This window comes from Arvicanthis niloticus, chromosome 14, assembly GCF_011762505.2.
Source record: "Arvicanthis niloticus isolate mArvNil1 chromosome 14, mArvNil1.pat.X, whole genome shotgun sequence".
Classification (NCBI taxonomy): domain Eukaryota; kingdom Metazoa; phylum Chordata; class Mammalia; order Rodentia; family Muridae; genus Arvicanthis; species Arvicanthis niloticus.
The window spans coordinates 54,525,894-54,539,417 of record NC_047671.1 but is presented as its reverse complement, the minus strand read 5'-3'; the positions used below and the strand labels follow the sequence as shown (position 1 = coordinate 54,539,417).

Sequence of the window (13,524 nt, the reverse complement as noted above, 5' to 3'; positions counted from 1 at the left end):
TTGAAACAAAGAGTGACCCCATAGGAAGACCAGCAGTCTCAACTAACCAGGACCCCAGGGAGCTCCCAGAGAATGAGCCTGGTCTACCTGGTCTGGTCTCAGTGGGAGACGATGCACTTAATCTTCAAGAGCCTTGAGGCCTCAGGGAAGGGGGAGGCCTGGTGGTGTGTGGAAGCAACCTCTTGGAGGAAAGGGAAGGAGGAAAGGTATGAGAAACTGTGGGACAGGAGACTGGGGGGGGGGGGCAAAAACTGGAATGTAAATAAATAATTTAAATAAAAACATTAGAATTAATTAGACATGTTAAGAAAACTATTTTAAGTAAGACACATATGGAAAATAAAGATAAATACAAAAATACCATCCGTGAGCCATGGAACCATCAGAAGTGCTTAATCTAGCGTAGTAGGAATGTCTCAATGAGTTCAGGGAGAGGTCCAGGAAAACTTGTAGCAGATGGCATTGGTTCTATTTCCCAGCTCGACGAGTCTCAAACTCTTCAATTCCAAGAAGTTCACCAGAGTCCAGGAAGCCAAACCACTATGATGATCAACACCATCAAATTGCTTAAACCTAGAAAACACTAACAGCAGTGAGTAAATTTATAAATATCTTCAGACTATCCTTCTTGAAACTCTTTCTCAAAGTCTTGAATTCTACTTCTTTGATCTTCCCCCTGCAGTCTGCTTTCCTCACCATCCATTCCATGGCAGTACGTCATAAGCACAAGTGAGCACTGAGTAACAGTAATTACTGGCTTCCATCTGTTATAGAGAGCAGTTGGAATCATCCTTGCATTGATTCTGCCACTTAAAAGAATTAATCTTCAATTCTATTGCCTTTATCTTTACCTTAATTTTTAATTAAAATATACTTCCATTATTTTCCCTTTCACTGTCCCCCCTCAAGCTCCTCTTATAGCTGTCCCCTGTCGCTTTTAAATTAGTGAACTCTTCTCTTTTGTTAATATTGAGCCCAATATGTGTGTGTGAAGACACACATAAATATGTAAGTGCAACTTTCTTAGTTCATTTAGTGTTGCTTGTAGGTATGTTATATGAATAACAAGAAAAATCAAATTAAGGTTGAATAAGAATAATTTTACATGGAGTTTGGAAACTCTCTTGGTTCTTGTCTTCTTGAAAGCACCAAGTAAAGGGACACAGACGATTTAAGCAAAAGTTTATGTAGCAGAGCTAAGCAAACTAACTCTTCCATGAGACACTGGAGAAGGCGACCCTACGATGGAGAGCAACTCACTGTAGTATGGATTTAAAAAACAAACAAACAAAAACAAACTCAAGAGCCAAGACATATATAAATGGTCCAGCCTTTGCCTGGGATGAATTTCATCTTTCACACACATACATCATACAGCTTATAAAAATGTGAGTTGAAATAAAATGTCTGTGATTAAAATCCAATAACAATGATGCTTCTCATGGAAATTTGCTAAAAAAGAAGCATGTCCTATAGCTCCCTGACTTCAGAAAATTGCTCTTACACTTTATTAAAACATACATGCTCCTGATACAGGGTTTTTTTGTTTTTGTTTTTGTTTTTTTTTTGTTTTTTTTTGTTTTTTTGAGAGTAACAGGACCTCTCAGGGTTTACTTGTGTGCAACCCAACAACCTAGGGTTCCTGACATTTCTAGTCACTAAAGACTGACTTGGGCCAGTGGATTTGACTTTACTAGTGGCACATCAGTGAAGACTGCAAACATGGACAATGGTAGGGCTATGCAAAATGAAAGCAAACTTTATCGATAGATGGTTATAGAAAAAGGAGAGATTGAGGAAAAGTGAAAAATTAGAGAAAAATGAGAGGAACTCCCAAGAGTAGGAGTGGTTCTCATGAGAAGGAAAATACTGAACTTCCTTGCCTAGAGTTTTGTAAAATACTTTTGATTAAAGTATAATTGCATTATTACTTTTCTTGTTCCCTTTCTCCCTTGAGATCCTGCCAAATCCTTTTCCCAAATTCTTTCACGTCTCCCCCATGCTCACATTAATGGCCTCTTTTACTTAGATTATTATAAATATGCACAGATGTATAAATACAAACTTGTGGAGTCTGCTTTTGTTGACTGTGCATATACTGTTTCTGGCCTTATCACTAGAGTATTTGCAGTGTTACAACAGAGACTGAACAACAGCTGAGATCATTTCTTTGAGATTGGTTAGTTCTCTGTAGTATTAAGGCATGTCAGGAAGAACCCGCACACTACATACATGTTCCCAGGCAGGATAGGACAAGGTGCTGTGTATCTTCCTAACTGGGATGGTCTAAATGTCTTTTATCCACCTCTAACTTTTCTGTTAAGTACTGACCTTGCCTATCTGTCCATGAGCCACTAAATTGCAAATAAGGATGGGTTCTAGCAAGAAGCTTCCATCTAGGGGACTATTCTAGACCATCCTATAGACAAGGAAACCTTGAGCTATGGATTGGTTACATGAAGTAACCAATAATTTGCAAGAAGCTGCATGAGAAACAGGGATATATAAACGAGCAATGGTACCTGACCTCTGTTCTTCTAAAGCTTTTCAGGGAGATGGCCATGCTCTTAGCAATGGCCCTGAGTCCTGCCCTATTCCTGTTTATTAACTTGGTTATCTTACACCTAGCGAGAAGCTTTAATTTTACATCTTTCTTGGTGTATCAGACTGTGCCATTTTAACCACTGGCCTTCCTTCCAACCACTGCCTCTGTTCTCATTGCAACACATGTGAAGAATGTGCATCTTTCACCATCAGCTCCTTCCTCTTACTACTTACAGAAAACTAGCTCTTGCACCACTCGTGGGTTGGAAATAGAGACTTGACTTCTTAGAAAAATCTCTTACTTTCACCCCAGTTGACAATTCCCCCAATATAATGTTTTCTCATAGTGGTACCACTTAGTTAATGACAGATACATGATCTCACACATCCTCCATCACTAGAGAAACAGTGGGACAACAAGAAAGAACAAATTCCCATGGTAGAGAAAGTCTTAGACTAGAAATAAAAGGAACTGATATGTAATACCTACTTTCTAATTATTCAATTACATATTCACAGTCCACAGTAGTTCACTCATGAAGTAAATAAGGAAGTAAATAAAAAGGACCCAGAAACTTTACATTTCTACCCTGTTCAGTTAGTACACTCAAAAAGAAGCAAGCACATACAAATTAGGTAACCCAGTGAACAGCAAGCTTCCCTAAAATTCTGTGGCCCACAATAGCAACAAGTATTTATTAGACTGTCCAGTTTCAGATTCAATCTTAGGAATGGCATGACCCCCAGTGCTGATTCAGATATCTTCAGTTAAGATAACAGTCAAACACTGGCAGTGCATGCCTTTAATGCCAGCCCTCAGCAGGCAGATCTCTGTAAGTTCAAAGCCAGCCTACTCTACAAAGTGATTTCCACGATAGTTAGGGCTACACAGAAAAACCTTGTCTCATAAAACAAACAAACATACAAACAAACAAACAAACAAATGATGTCACTTCAGTCATTAGCAATCTTAACTGGGATTGATGGATCAGCTTCTTCTAAGGTGGTTAACTCACAAATCTAACAGCTACTTGACAAGAGGCCTTCAGTTCTTTGCTATGTAGAGTGCTCTGTAGGTCTGCCTGAGAATCAAATGACATGGCAGTTGACTCACCTAGGAACTAATGATTCAGGAATATTTTATGTGATCCAGCCATGTAACACAGAGCCAACCTTTGAGGGTGAGACAGAGACTTGGGCAGTAATTTCCTCTGAATTGAATACATTCCACCTGGGAGGGGAGGCCTGGTAAGAGTTAAAAAGTAAACAACTGGAAAGTCTCAGGAAGCTCCCGAAACTTATCAGATTGACCAGCTCCTCTCCACAGTTAGGGAAGCAGTAAAAACTCTCCAACCAGAAGGGACCTCCAAGGATGTAGTGTTATATAGCTTTTGAAATGGGTGAGGCTAAAATTTTGGTAATGTAGATACCTTTAAATCTTCCTTGTTCCCTTAAGCAACTTCTTAGCCATATTTTTTTAAACTCCATTAAAAGCATTGGCTGTGAAAGTTGGAATATACTAGAGTCATTACTTGGTCCCATCATTGCTTCCTTATATAGGATCAGCAGACATTTCTTTACATTTTTTCAGGAAACACATGTGAGAGGGATAAATACCAGGAAGCAGGAATGTTAAAGAATATCTTGGGATCTTGATGCCATGATAGACAAAGTAAAAAACAAAAAAAAAAAAATAGTCTTATTGCATAAAGTACTAAGAAAAAGTAATGTTTAATCTTTAAAATGTTCATGCTGGAGTGGCGACTGTACTTACAATCCCAACTCTAAGGTAGATTGAGGGGCATATGTAAGAGTCACAAGGCTTCTGTCTCAAGAAGAAAACTATTAGTCCACACTGTGACATAGCCATATATTTTCCTGGATATTATGAAGCCTGAATTCATTGACTCAAATTGAAATTTATCATTTCACAGCAATGTACTACTTGGATTATCTCACACTCTACTTTGTAGTTTGAGCTTCATTCTACTGTCTTTATGGTATCTCTAAGGAATAAAGGTTGAACCTAGTTTCCTTCCTCTAATCACATAGTCACAAATCATACTGGCTCCTGAATAGCAAGTGATCCAGGACAAAGTGAACTCTGGCTAACTATGCAACTCCCATCCAGTCCATAATACTCCTTTCAAATGTCATAGCACAGCAGTTAACACACGTATCTACTGCAACCACACCGCTAGATTTTTCACAGTCGTTTTGATTTTTAAACTGTATTTCATTAGTCAGCGATCAGGAAAATTACCAGGCTCAGGAAGATTAGAAAATTATAAGTTTCACAGTAACTCTCTCTCTCACAGAGTTTTAAACAGTAATAACCACTGAGGAGTGGATACAGTGATGGTGGCTACTACAATTTAGAAGCAGTGGAGATGCACATTTTGTGAGCTGTCACCGTTGCTAGGGCAGGCCTTTTGGTGATACGGTTGCCTGTGAGTTACCCATGCTTCCATGGATAGCCATGTAGTAATCTCCAAATATGTACAGGTTCACCAAGGAGGATTCGTGTGGAAATGTTTGGTCTTTCTGTCTAGGAAGACTAGGCATCTGTTCCTATTTCTCCGAGGAAAGTATTATAATATAAAAACAAAACAAAAAACAACAAACAAACAAAAAAAACAAAACAGCATTACTTAAATAATCCTGGTGAAGTTAGGTAACATCTGGGAATCTTGAGTTCTTTATCTAAAGAATCTAAACCCATCATATGACCCAAGTGCATGGTCTCAAAAATATAATTGCTGATTGCTGATCTCCAGCCTCCGGCTTTCCTCCACGGCCTCCTCTCCTTCCTCTTTCTGGAGTTTTGTGCTGGTCTGGATTTTGGCACGAAACCATTTTGCAAATTTGAGCAAGTCACTTAAGCACGTTAAACAAGTTTTCTCCCTTATGAAACAGCCATCCAAGTTTTGGTCTAAGCACCTCCTGACATGGTTTGATGACATTAAAAATCGGGTGCCATGCCGGGCAGTGGTGGTGCACACCTTTGATCCCAGCACTTGGGAGGCAGAGGCAGGTGGATTTCTGAGTTCGAGGCCAGTCTGGTCTATGGAGTGAGTTACAGGACAGCCAAGACTATACAGAGAAACCCTGTCTCAAAAAAAAAAAAAAAAAAAAGCGGGTGCCAAATGGTTTTGTGCAGTATGCAGTCCTGGATAAGAAAAATTTCAAACCTTTCCACAAGATTAGTCAAGCATTAAAACGGTTTTGCTTCTGATAATAAAAAATAATATCTTTTTTTTACACCTGATTACAAAACTTTTTTCATTTGTTTTGCTTTTGGATGTTTGTTCTTTCTCTCAAAAAAAAAATGAAAATCAAAAGACACACCAAAGTAAAACAACAACAACAAAAAACCAATAAGACAAAAAATATATACACCAAGACAAAACAAAATGCATTAAAAAAACATGGAGTCCACTTTGATTGATTGATTACTCCTGGGTAATCAATCAACCAGGGCCTGGTTGATATACACAGTAACATTCCACTGTACAAACCTGATTGATTTTCTTTTTTCCAGCAGATATCAATTGCAAAAGGCTTCTTGGTTATGGGTGGGACTTTGTTCCCATGTTTCCTTCTTAGTGCTGGGATTTTTGTCTAAAGCCATTCAAGATCTGAACAGAAAATGTTTTAAAACATATATATATATATATATATATATATATATATATATATATATATATATATATATATTGCCAGGCAGTGGTGGTGCACACCTTTAATCCCAGCTCTCGGGAGGCAGAGGCATGCGCATCTCTGAATTCTAGGTCAGCCTGGTCTACAAACACAGAGTGAATTACAGAAAAAGAAAAACAAAATATACACATATATTTCTGGTTATGCACGTGCACTTTTAAACCTTGGTCAGAGAAGTGTTTGTTTGCTTTGTTGGCCGGCAGTAGACAATGCAGTTGCTAAGAATAACAGACTGAATACTCAGCCCTAATTATGGCTCACCATGGCTCAGGGACCTTTATAGAGGATGTGGGGAGGATGTAAGAGGCAGAGAATGGGATCGGTTGATGTGGGATGCCGTCTTTTTGTACACAGCAAGATATTAGACGTATGGACTCACAGCAGCCATGGTCACCTGCACAGGATCAAGCCAGCCAGAATCCCAACACCGATGGTGGTTTTGTTTGGGGTTTTTTTGTTTGTTTGTTTGTTTGGTTGGTTGGTTGGTTGGTTTTTTGAGACAGGATTTCTCTGTATAGCCCAGGCTGTCCTGGAGCTCACTCTGTAGACCAGGCTGGCCTCGAACTCAGAAATCCGCCTGCCCCTGCCTCCTCATAAGTGCTGGGATTAAAGGCGTGTGCCACCACTGCCCGGCACAGAGGGTTTAGATAACTTCCAGGCCCAGTTCTTCCTGGGTTGCTATGGTAATGGATCATGGTTAGAGGTGGGAGGGAGAATCACTGTGTTCTGAAGATGAGACCACTAGTCGGTCCCCCATACGCTAGTACACAACCCCCTAACCACGGCAGAGCTAACTGCTGTTACTGTGTTATTAAAGAACCCAAAGAATGATGTTAGGAGGGGGACATGTTAGAGAGACACTGGGAGAGGATTTGGAGGGATATGAGGGAGTGGATATGATGTCATTTTATACCTGAGACATTCTCTAATAATAAAAGATTATGTGTCACAAGTGAAGTAATTTGCACATATTTCCATAACTCTGAGGAGAACAAGGATATAAACTAGAAAGACAACTTAGGCAGGGACTCTCAAAACAGCAGTTCTAAGAATGTCCTTGATTCTCCAGCTAGAATGCCACAAGAGAACTCAGGTTCTTTATCATCTCCTAAGTGAGTGCATTGTCTGGAGGTTACATATGAGTTAAACGCTAGTCCAAATACTAAACCCTCCTAGTGAACAGCTTTGGAACTAAATCTCTGTATTTTCATGATGGAAATGGGTTATATCTTTAACTCAATTATCTCTTTAGGGGAGATGATGATGATAATAATAATAATAATATATTAATTTACATCCCTACAGCAGTTTCCCCTCCCTTCTCTCCTCCCAGTCCCCCCCCTCAACACCCCAACCCTTCTCCTCCATTTCTCTTCAGAAAAGGGGAGACCACCCATGGAAATCAACAAGCCCTGGCATATCAAGATACAGTTAGACCAGGCACATACTTTCCTACCGAGGCTTGTCAAGGCATCCCAGTAGGAGGAAAGGGTCCCCAAAGCAGGGAACAGACTTAGAAACAGCCCCCTCCCACTGCTAGGAGTCCCACAAGAAGACCAAGCTACACAATGATTACAGTGTGGAGGGCCTAGGTCAGCCCCGTGGTTGGTGGTTCGGTCTCTGTGAGCCCCTATGGGCCAAGGTTAGTTGATTCTGTAGGTTTTCTTGTGGTGGTAAGAAGAACAATCTTACACTAGCCTTGATTAGAATTATGTGGGGCTCATTAAAGGAAACTATTTCTTCCTGATCTACCTCTGGCCTTGGGTGGAGACCTAACATTCTAAGCTTTGAAAAACATTAGTGTTAATCCATCTTGGCCTGTCTATCATCTGACCAAGAGACCACCCTTTAGGAAGGCTGATTCACAAAAAGCTCTGCAAAACAGATGGTAGGGTTGATTTTTTTCCCTTAATGAGATAATATACTTTTCCTTGATGGAATTCCTGCCCTCTCTGCAGTCACTTATAGAGCCTGAGGTGCAGCTCTGCAGAATTACTCAGAAAAAGTATAACTTTCCTTTCTTTTTATCTTTTCCTCCAGATACTCCCCAAAGCTTAGGCATGCCTTTCCGGACACTGCTCCTGATGCTTTCTCAGAAGCCCTTACTCTTGCCTTGTGTCTGCTTATAAATGCATGGTTCTCTCTCATCCATATTTTCCCTCAGAGCAGTTCTAGCAATTACAGCTTTATCTGCCTTGTTTTCTTTATAAATTCTGTTCAAATTGTCACCAAGTTTCTTTCTGAATTCATTCTTAATTTCTTTGATTGAATAAACTAAAAACCTTGAGGGGCTCCTCAATTTTCTCAGTGTTAATGCGAAAATTTAAAAAGTAAGGCATCTGTATTCTGATCTTTCTAGTATAAACAAACTCAGTAAAAATAAATAGAAACATATTGGCCATATAAGTGTGGTGGTGTTTTTTGTTTTTGTTTTTGTTTTTGCTTTGAGTCAGGGTCTCTTACTGAATCTTAAGCTCACGAATCCAGCTAGATTGCCTGGCCAATGAACTTCAGGTATCCCTGTGTTCCCTCCACCAAACTCAGTGCTGGAGCTACATGAGAATGCAGTCATCCTTGGATTTACATGGGTTTAGGGCAAATGAATTCAGTTACTCCTGCTTGAATGCAGGCATTTTAACCAAGTGAACCACCTCTCCAGCCCCAGAAAATATTTGTTTAAATAGTTCAAAGTTTAAGAATTATTATATACATTTGAGTGCAGGCACATATCCTCAGTGGGAGGGTGGGGGGGCGGGTAGAAAACAGTTTTCTGGAGTGGGTTCTCTCGTTCCACCATGTGCATTCTAGGGATCAAATTCAGGCTTTCCCTTAAAGCCTCTACATGCTGAGTCATCTGGCCCTGCCAGAAAATACATTTTTTGGAAATTTTCAGTCTTATACCAAAGCACATATGGATATATAGGAAAATGGGGGCTGGGGAGAAAGGGATAAAGACAGAGAACTGGAGAGAGAGACCACACAGACAGACACCTCACACTTTGTAGCCCTGGCTGTCCTAGGACACACTATGTAGGGCAGGCTAGCCATGAAATCACAGAGATTTGCCTGCCCCTGCCTCTTGAGTGCTACGATTAAAGGTATGGGCCACCACAACAGTCAATATGATGAATTCTCACATTATTTTATAGCTTCAACAATTACTGATCTTATTTCAACCAAACATAGTTCCATTCCCAGTTACCCTAGAATAAATTCTTACACATCATATGTTTTTTTCCAGGCCTCTCTATTTAGTTCAAGCTGATGTAGAACCTACTCTACAGCCCAGGCTGGCCTTCAATATACCAGCCTTCTCCTCCTCCTACCTGCTGCTTCTGAGATTACAGGACTGTGTTACCACAGCTGCTACATTACTCGCGTGTACATACGTCAGTGTGTATGCTCAACCCATAAAGAATTTGGAAAACACGATATTACTATCAATTAAAATTAATTTCCATTATTTGTTTGCTTGTTTATAGACGGGGTCTGTGTATGTAACCTTGGCTGTGTTGGAACTATGTAGACTAGGCAGTTTGGAGATCTGCCTGCCACTGCCTCCCTAGAGATTAAAGGCGTTCACTACCACAACTGACATTAACTTCAATTTCTTAACAAATATCCTGTGATCTCTTGGTTTTACTCCCTTTATAATTCCAGATATTGTCTCGTCCACTTAAGTCATTAAAGTCCTTTCCACGCTGTTGGGTATTTTACTTCACTTGCAGCGCTACTGCAATGACACTACCAACCTCCGGCACTGAGAAACAAGCCACTTGCGGAACCAAAGTTCCACTCGCCCGCGGGCTCCGAGCGGAGCTACTTTTGTGTTACACCATAGGCGGTCCGTTCTTGTACGATCCGCACCAGATCCCGGAAGCGCTCCTCAATCTCCTGCTCCCGCACAGGCTCCTCGTGAGGCATGCGTGAGCGCTTGGTGAGCGCTTTCCACCCGGCCGCGAGCTGAGCGGAATCCGGTCTACCGCGGAGATGGAGAGCGCTGTGGAAGGCCGCACGGCCAGCGTGCTGTTCGCAGGGTTCCGGGCCTTGGGACTGTTCAGCAACGAAGTTCCACACGTGGTGCGGTACAGCGCACTCAAGCGCCGCTTCTACGTGACGACTTGCGTGGGCAAGAGCTTCCACACATATGACGTAAGTGATTTCCTCCACCCGCTTCCCAGGAACCAGAACTGCCCCGGTATAGTCCCACTTTCGCCTCCCACCAACCTAGCTTTTCCCTTTTTGCCGCCCTGTCTTGCATAATCCGTCCTTGTTGTGCTGTCCTCATGGCATCCATCTGCCCTTGCAGTTCACCTGGGGGCGGGTTTCGGAGGAATCTTCTGACCCAGGAGAAAACTACTGGAGAACATGTCAGTTTGGGGGCAGTATATCTGTTTACATATCCCTAAGCATGTGAACAAGTAAAGCAAGACCCTATCCCTCATTCATAATTTTTTTCCACAAGAAGACTACTTCTTAGATATTATTATTGTATAATTGGCCACAAAGAATGGTTGGAGATTCAAACTAAAACAGTAAAAGGAGTGAAGACGGTGAGATAAAAATGAGGGACCCCCTTCATATTTAATAGCTATCCAATTCTCCTACGTGTTGGAGCATTATAGCACCGGTCTTAAGTAGAACTGTAGACACTCAAGGTTGAGTTCATTATCTGGTAACAACCTTGAGTAAACTAGGAAGTGAATCTTAGAAGAATTAGGTTACTTGCCAAGGCCTTTCCTCTTAGAGATGGTGTGTAGCTTTTAATAGCCTATCAGCCCTTGCAATCCTTAAGAAGTACAGCTGGAGGCTGGGAGGCAGAAGCATTAATGTCAGGTGTGGCTTTCTGAAAGCCTGGTTTAGTAATGTTGAGAAGAGTGGGTTATAATGAGCTTCTCCACCCTGTAGAAGCATGTCTTGATGCTTCTTCTTGCTTGCAAACTTTGGGCTTTGTTGAAGTTCTCTACCTGAAGTCCAACTTTTCTTTTTCTCAGTTAAACGTTCTTGAAATTGTCTCTAGTCAAGTGCTCTCTTGCTACTCTGTTACACGTAAACACATTTCCCCCTGCTCTGCTTCCAGATGCACCCTGTGGTTAGAAAAGTAACACACCCTTTTGCTTGTCTATGTATTGAAGTTTCGAGGTTGCTTTTTTTTTTTTTTTTTTTAAAGAATCAGTTAAGATCTCTTTTTGTTCTAACTTATGGTGCACTTTTATATTTACTCTTACCACAACAGCATTACATATTTGAAGACCCTGTGCTGGTCAAACCAATTGGTGCATTGTCTGAAACTGGAAATAGCTAAAGAGTAAAAATATGAATCTTTTGTGTTCACGTCACTGATATGCTTAGGACATTTGTAAGCTAACTTGGTCTACCATTTCTGTCTCCTCCAGCTTTTACTATGCCCTCAGACTTCCTCCAGATTAGCTTATTATATAAAAAACTTAAGACAGATTTTTGGATAGGACATGTTTTGGATGGCTAATATTTATTGAACATTTACTGTATAATTGGCTCCATTCTGTTTTACATGTGTCTATTCAAAATCTCTTTGAGTGACCCTATAATGTGCATATGCATTCTAGTCCCCAACCCCCTTTTCCCCCCTGGAAGGGTCGAATTCGAGGCCATACAGTAGTTAAGTAAATTCTGGATGTCACAGGGATGGATTACTACCCATATACTAAGATTTGTGAGTGACAGTGTGCAAACTAGTCACACCCACTGTTTTTGTACGATCCAGGAATCTCAAGTGGTTGTCATGTTTTTATAAAAGTTGGAGGAAGATCAAAATATTTTATGATATGAAGACTATGTAAAGATTAAACTTTAATGCCCACATAATATTGGAGTCCACCCAGGCACATTTATTACTTAGGGCTGACTCCCAAGCATTTTGAATAATAAAAAGAGTTAGGGCCAGTGAGTGTCTTCCTTTGGAAAGGATGGTGCAGCAAATTTATATAGGAGGTAATGACTTAATTTGGGGGTCTTAGGTATTGTAATTGTTTTTGTTAATGAAAATGTGTTTAATTATTCTTTTTCTTTTATAAAAACAGGTTCAGAAACTTAGTCTGGTTGCAGTAAGTAAGTGTACTTTCTTGTGAATTTGTCCATGTTTGCTCTATTTGATAGTTTTTATTTTGTCATAAATAAGGATAAGGGCAGGATAGGTCCTGCTTTCTGTCCGATGTCATGTCACTCAGGTGCAGTCCAGCAGAACTTGTTTTTATGGTCTACATGACTTTTTAAATGGCTGGTTCTTTTTTTCTCTGCTGGGAATTAAGCCCCTTGGGCCTTGCACATACTAAGCAGATATTGTACAACTAAAATTCATCTTCACTGCTTATGATGAGTTTAGTTATTTATTTATTTTTGCTTGTTTGAGTGTTCTGGACTCAGGCACTTTGTCAGGAATAACAGTGAATGGCATATGCTGACTTCTCAGTGCTGTGTGGGAGCACTTAAAATGACCTTTCCCTTTGTTGCTACTATTCTGTGGTAATGTGCACTTAGAGACTGATTGTCCCTTTATCCTTCAGAATGTCTCTTTTAGCATTTACATGGTACTTGCCTAAATGGGTTAATAGCATGGTAATTTAAGTGTGCCTGCACAAATAAAGAAAATTAAAGAACGGTAGTCATTGTATGATCAGGATAGGGGGAACAAATTAGAGTCAGGAGACCTGAGGGTATATGAGCTGTGGGGAAACTGACCACCCCTTGGGCCAGAGGACCAAGGCAAAGAGTAGTGATGTTGGATCCTGTTGGGGACCGAAGACCTGGAAGAGAAAGGAATTTAGTTGTTGAAGGACCAGCTACTGTGTTTATTCCTTTTACTATAGAAAAAGAAAAGGAGTCTGTTTAGTTTGTTGTTTTCAGTGAGAAGTATATTTACTTTTCTGAAAGCTGTTTAATAGACCAAAGGGCTTGGCAGCTCAGAGAGACTGGCTTTGCGTTCAAATGCAGTCCTTGTGAGAGGCAAGACTTAAGGAATTCACTCTGTATGTCTGAAAGATCCTGTGTGTTTTGTTTTGTTTTAAGTAAATAAGCAGACGAGAGTAAACTAAGTTGAGTAAGAAAGTGAATTGATAGTTCTACGAAACTGCTGTTGTGGAATGTAAATTCCAAAACGGAACACTCTTTAGCCCTACGAGAGGAATGAGAAAGAAAGGGCTGTGTGATCATATATGTGAAAGAGGACTTAGGTAGGAAATTGGATCACGTGAGAGTGGCTAGAGGTAATAGGCATATTTA

At 40.5% G+C, this 13,524-nt stretch overlaps 1 protein-coding gene across 2 annotated transcripts in view; it reads left to right on the top strand.

Annotated features, from left to right (window-relative positions):
• The first annotated feature begins 10,101 nt into the window (after positions 1–10,101).
• Wdr36 (WD repeat domain 36) overlaps positions 10,102–13,524 on the top strand; it is a 28,964-nt gene continuing 25,541 nt past the window's right edge. The window contains exons 1-2 of one of the 2 annotated variants that reach the window (XM_034518433.1): positions 10,102–10,416; positions 12,327–12,354. In XM_034518433.1, coding sequence (XP_034374324.1) covers positions 10,255–10,416; positions 12,327–12,354 — 190 coding nt within the window. In that variant the 5' untranslated portion in view covers positions 10,102–10,254. The remainder of the gene's footprint in view (positions 10,417–12,326; positions 12,355–13,524) is intronic. The other variant, XM_076912861.1, reaches the window with a different exon arrangement.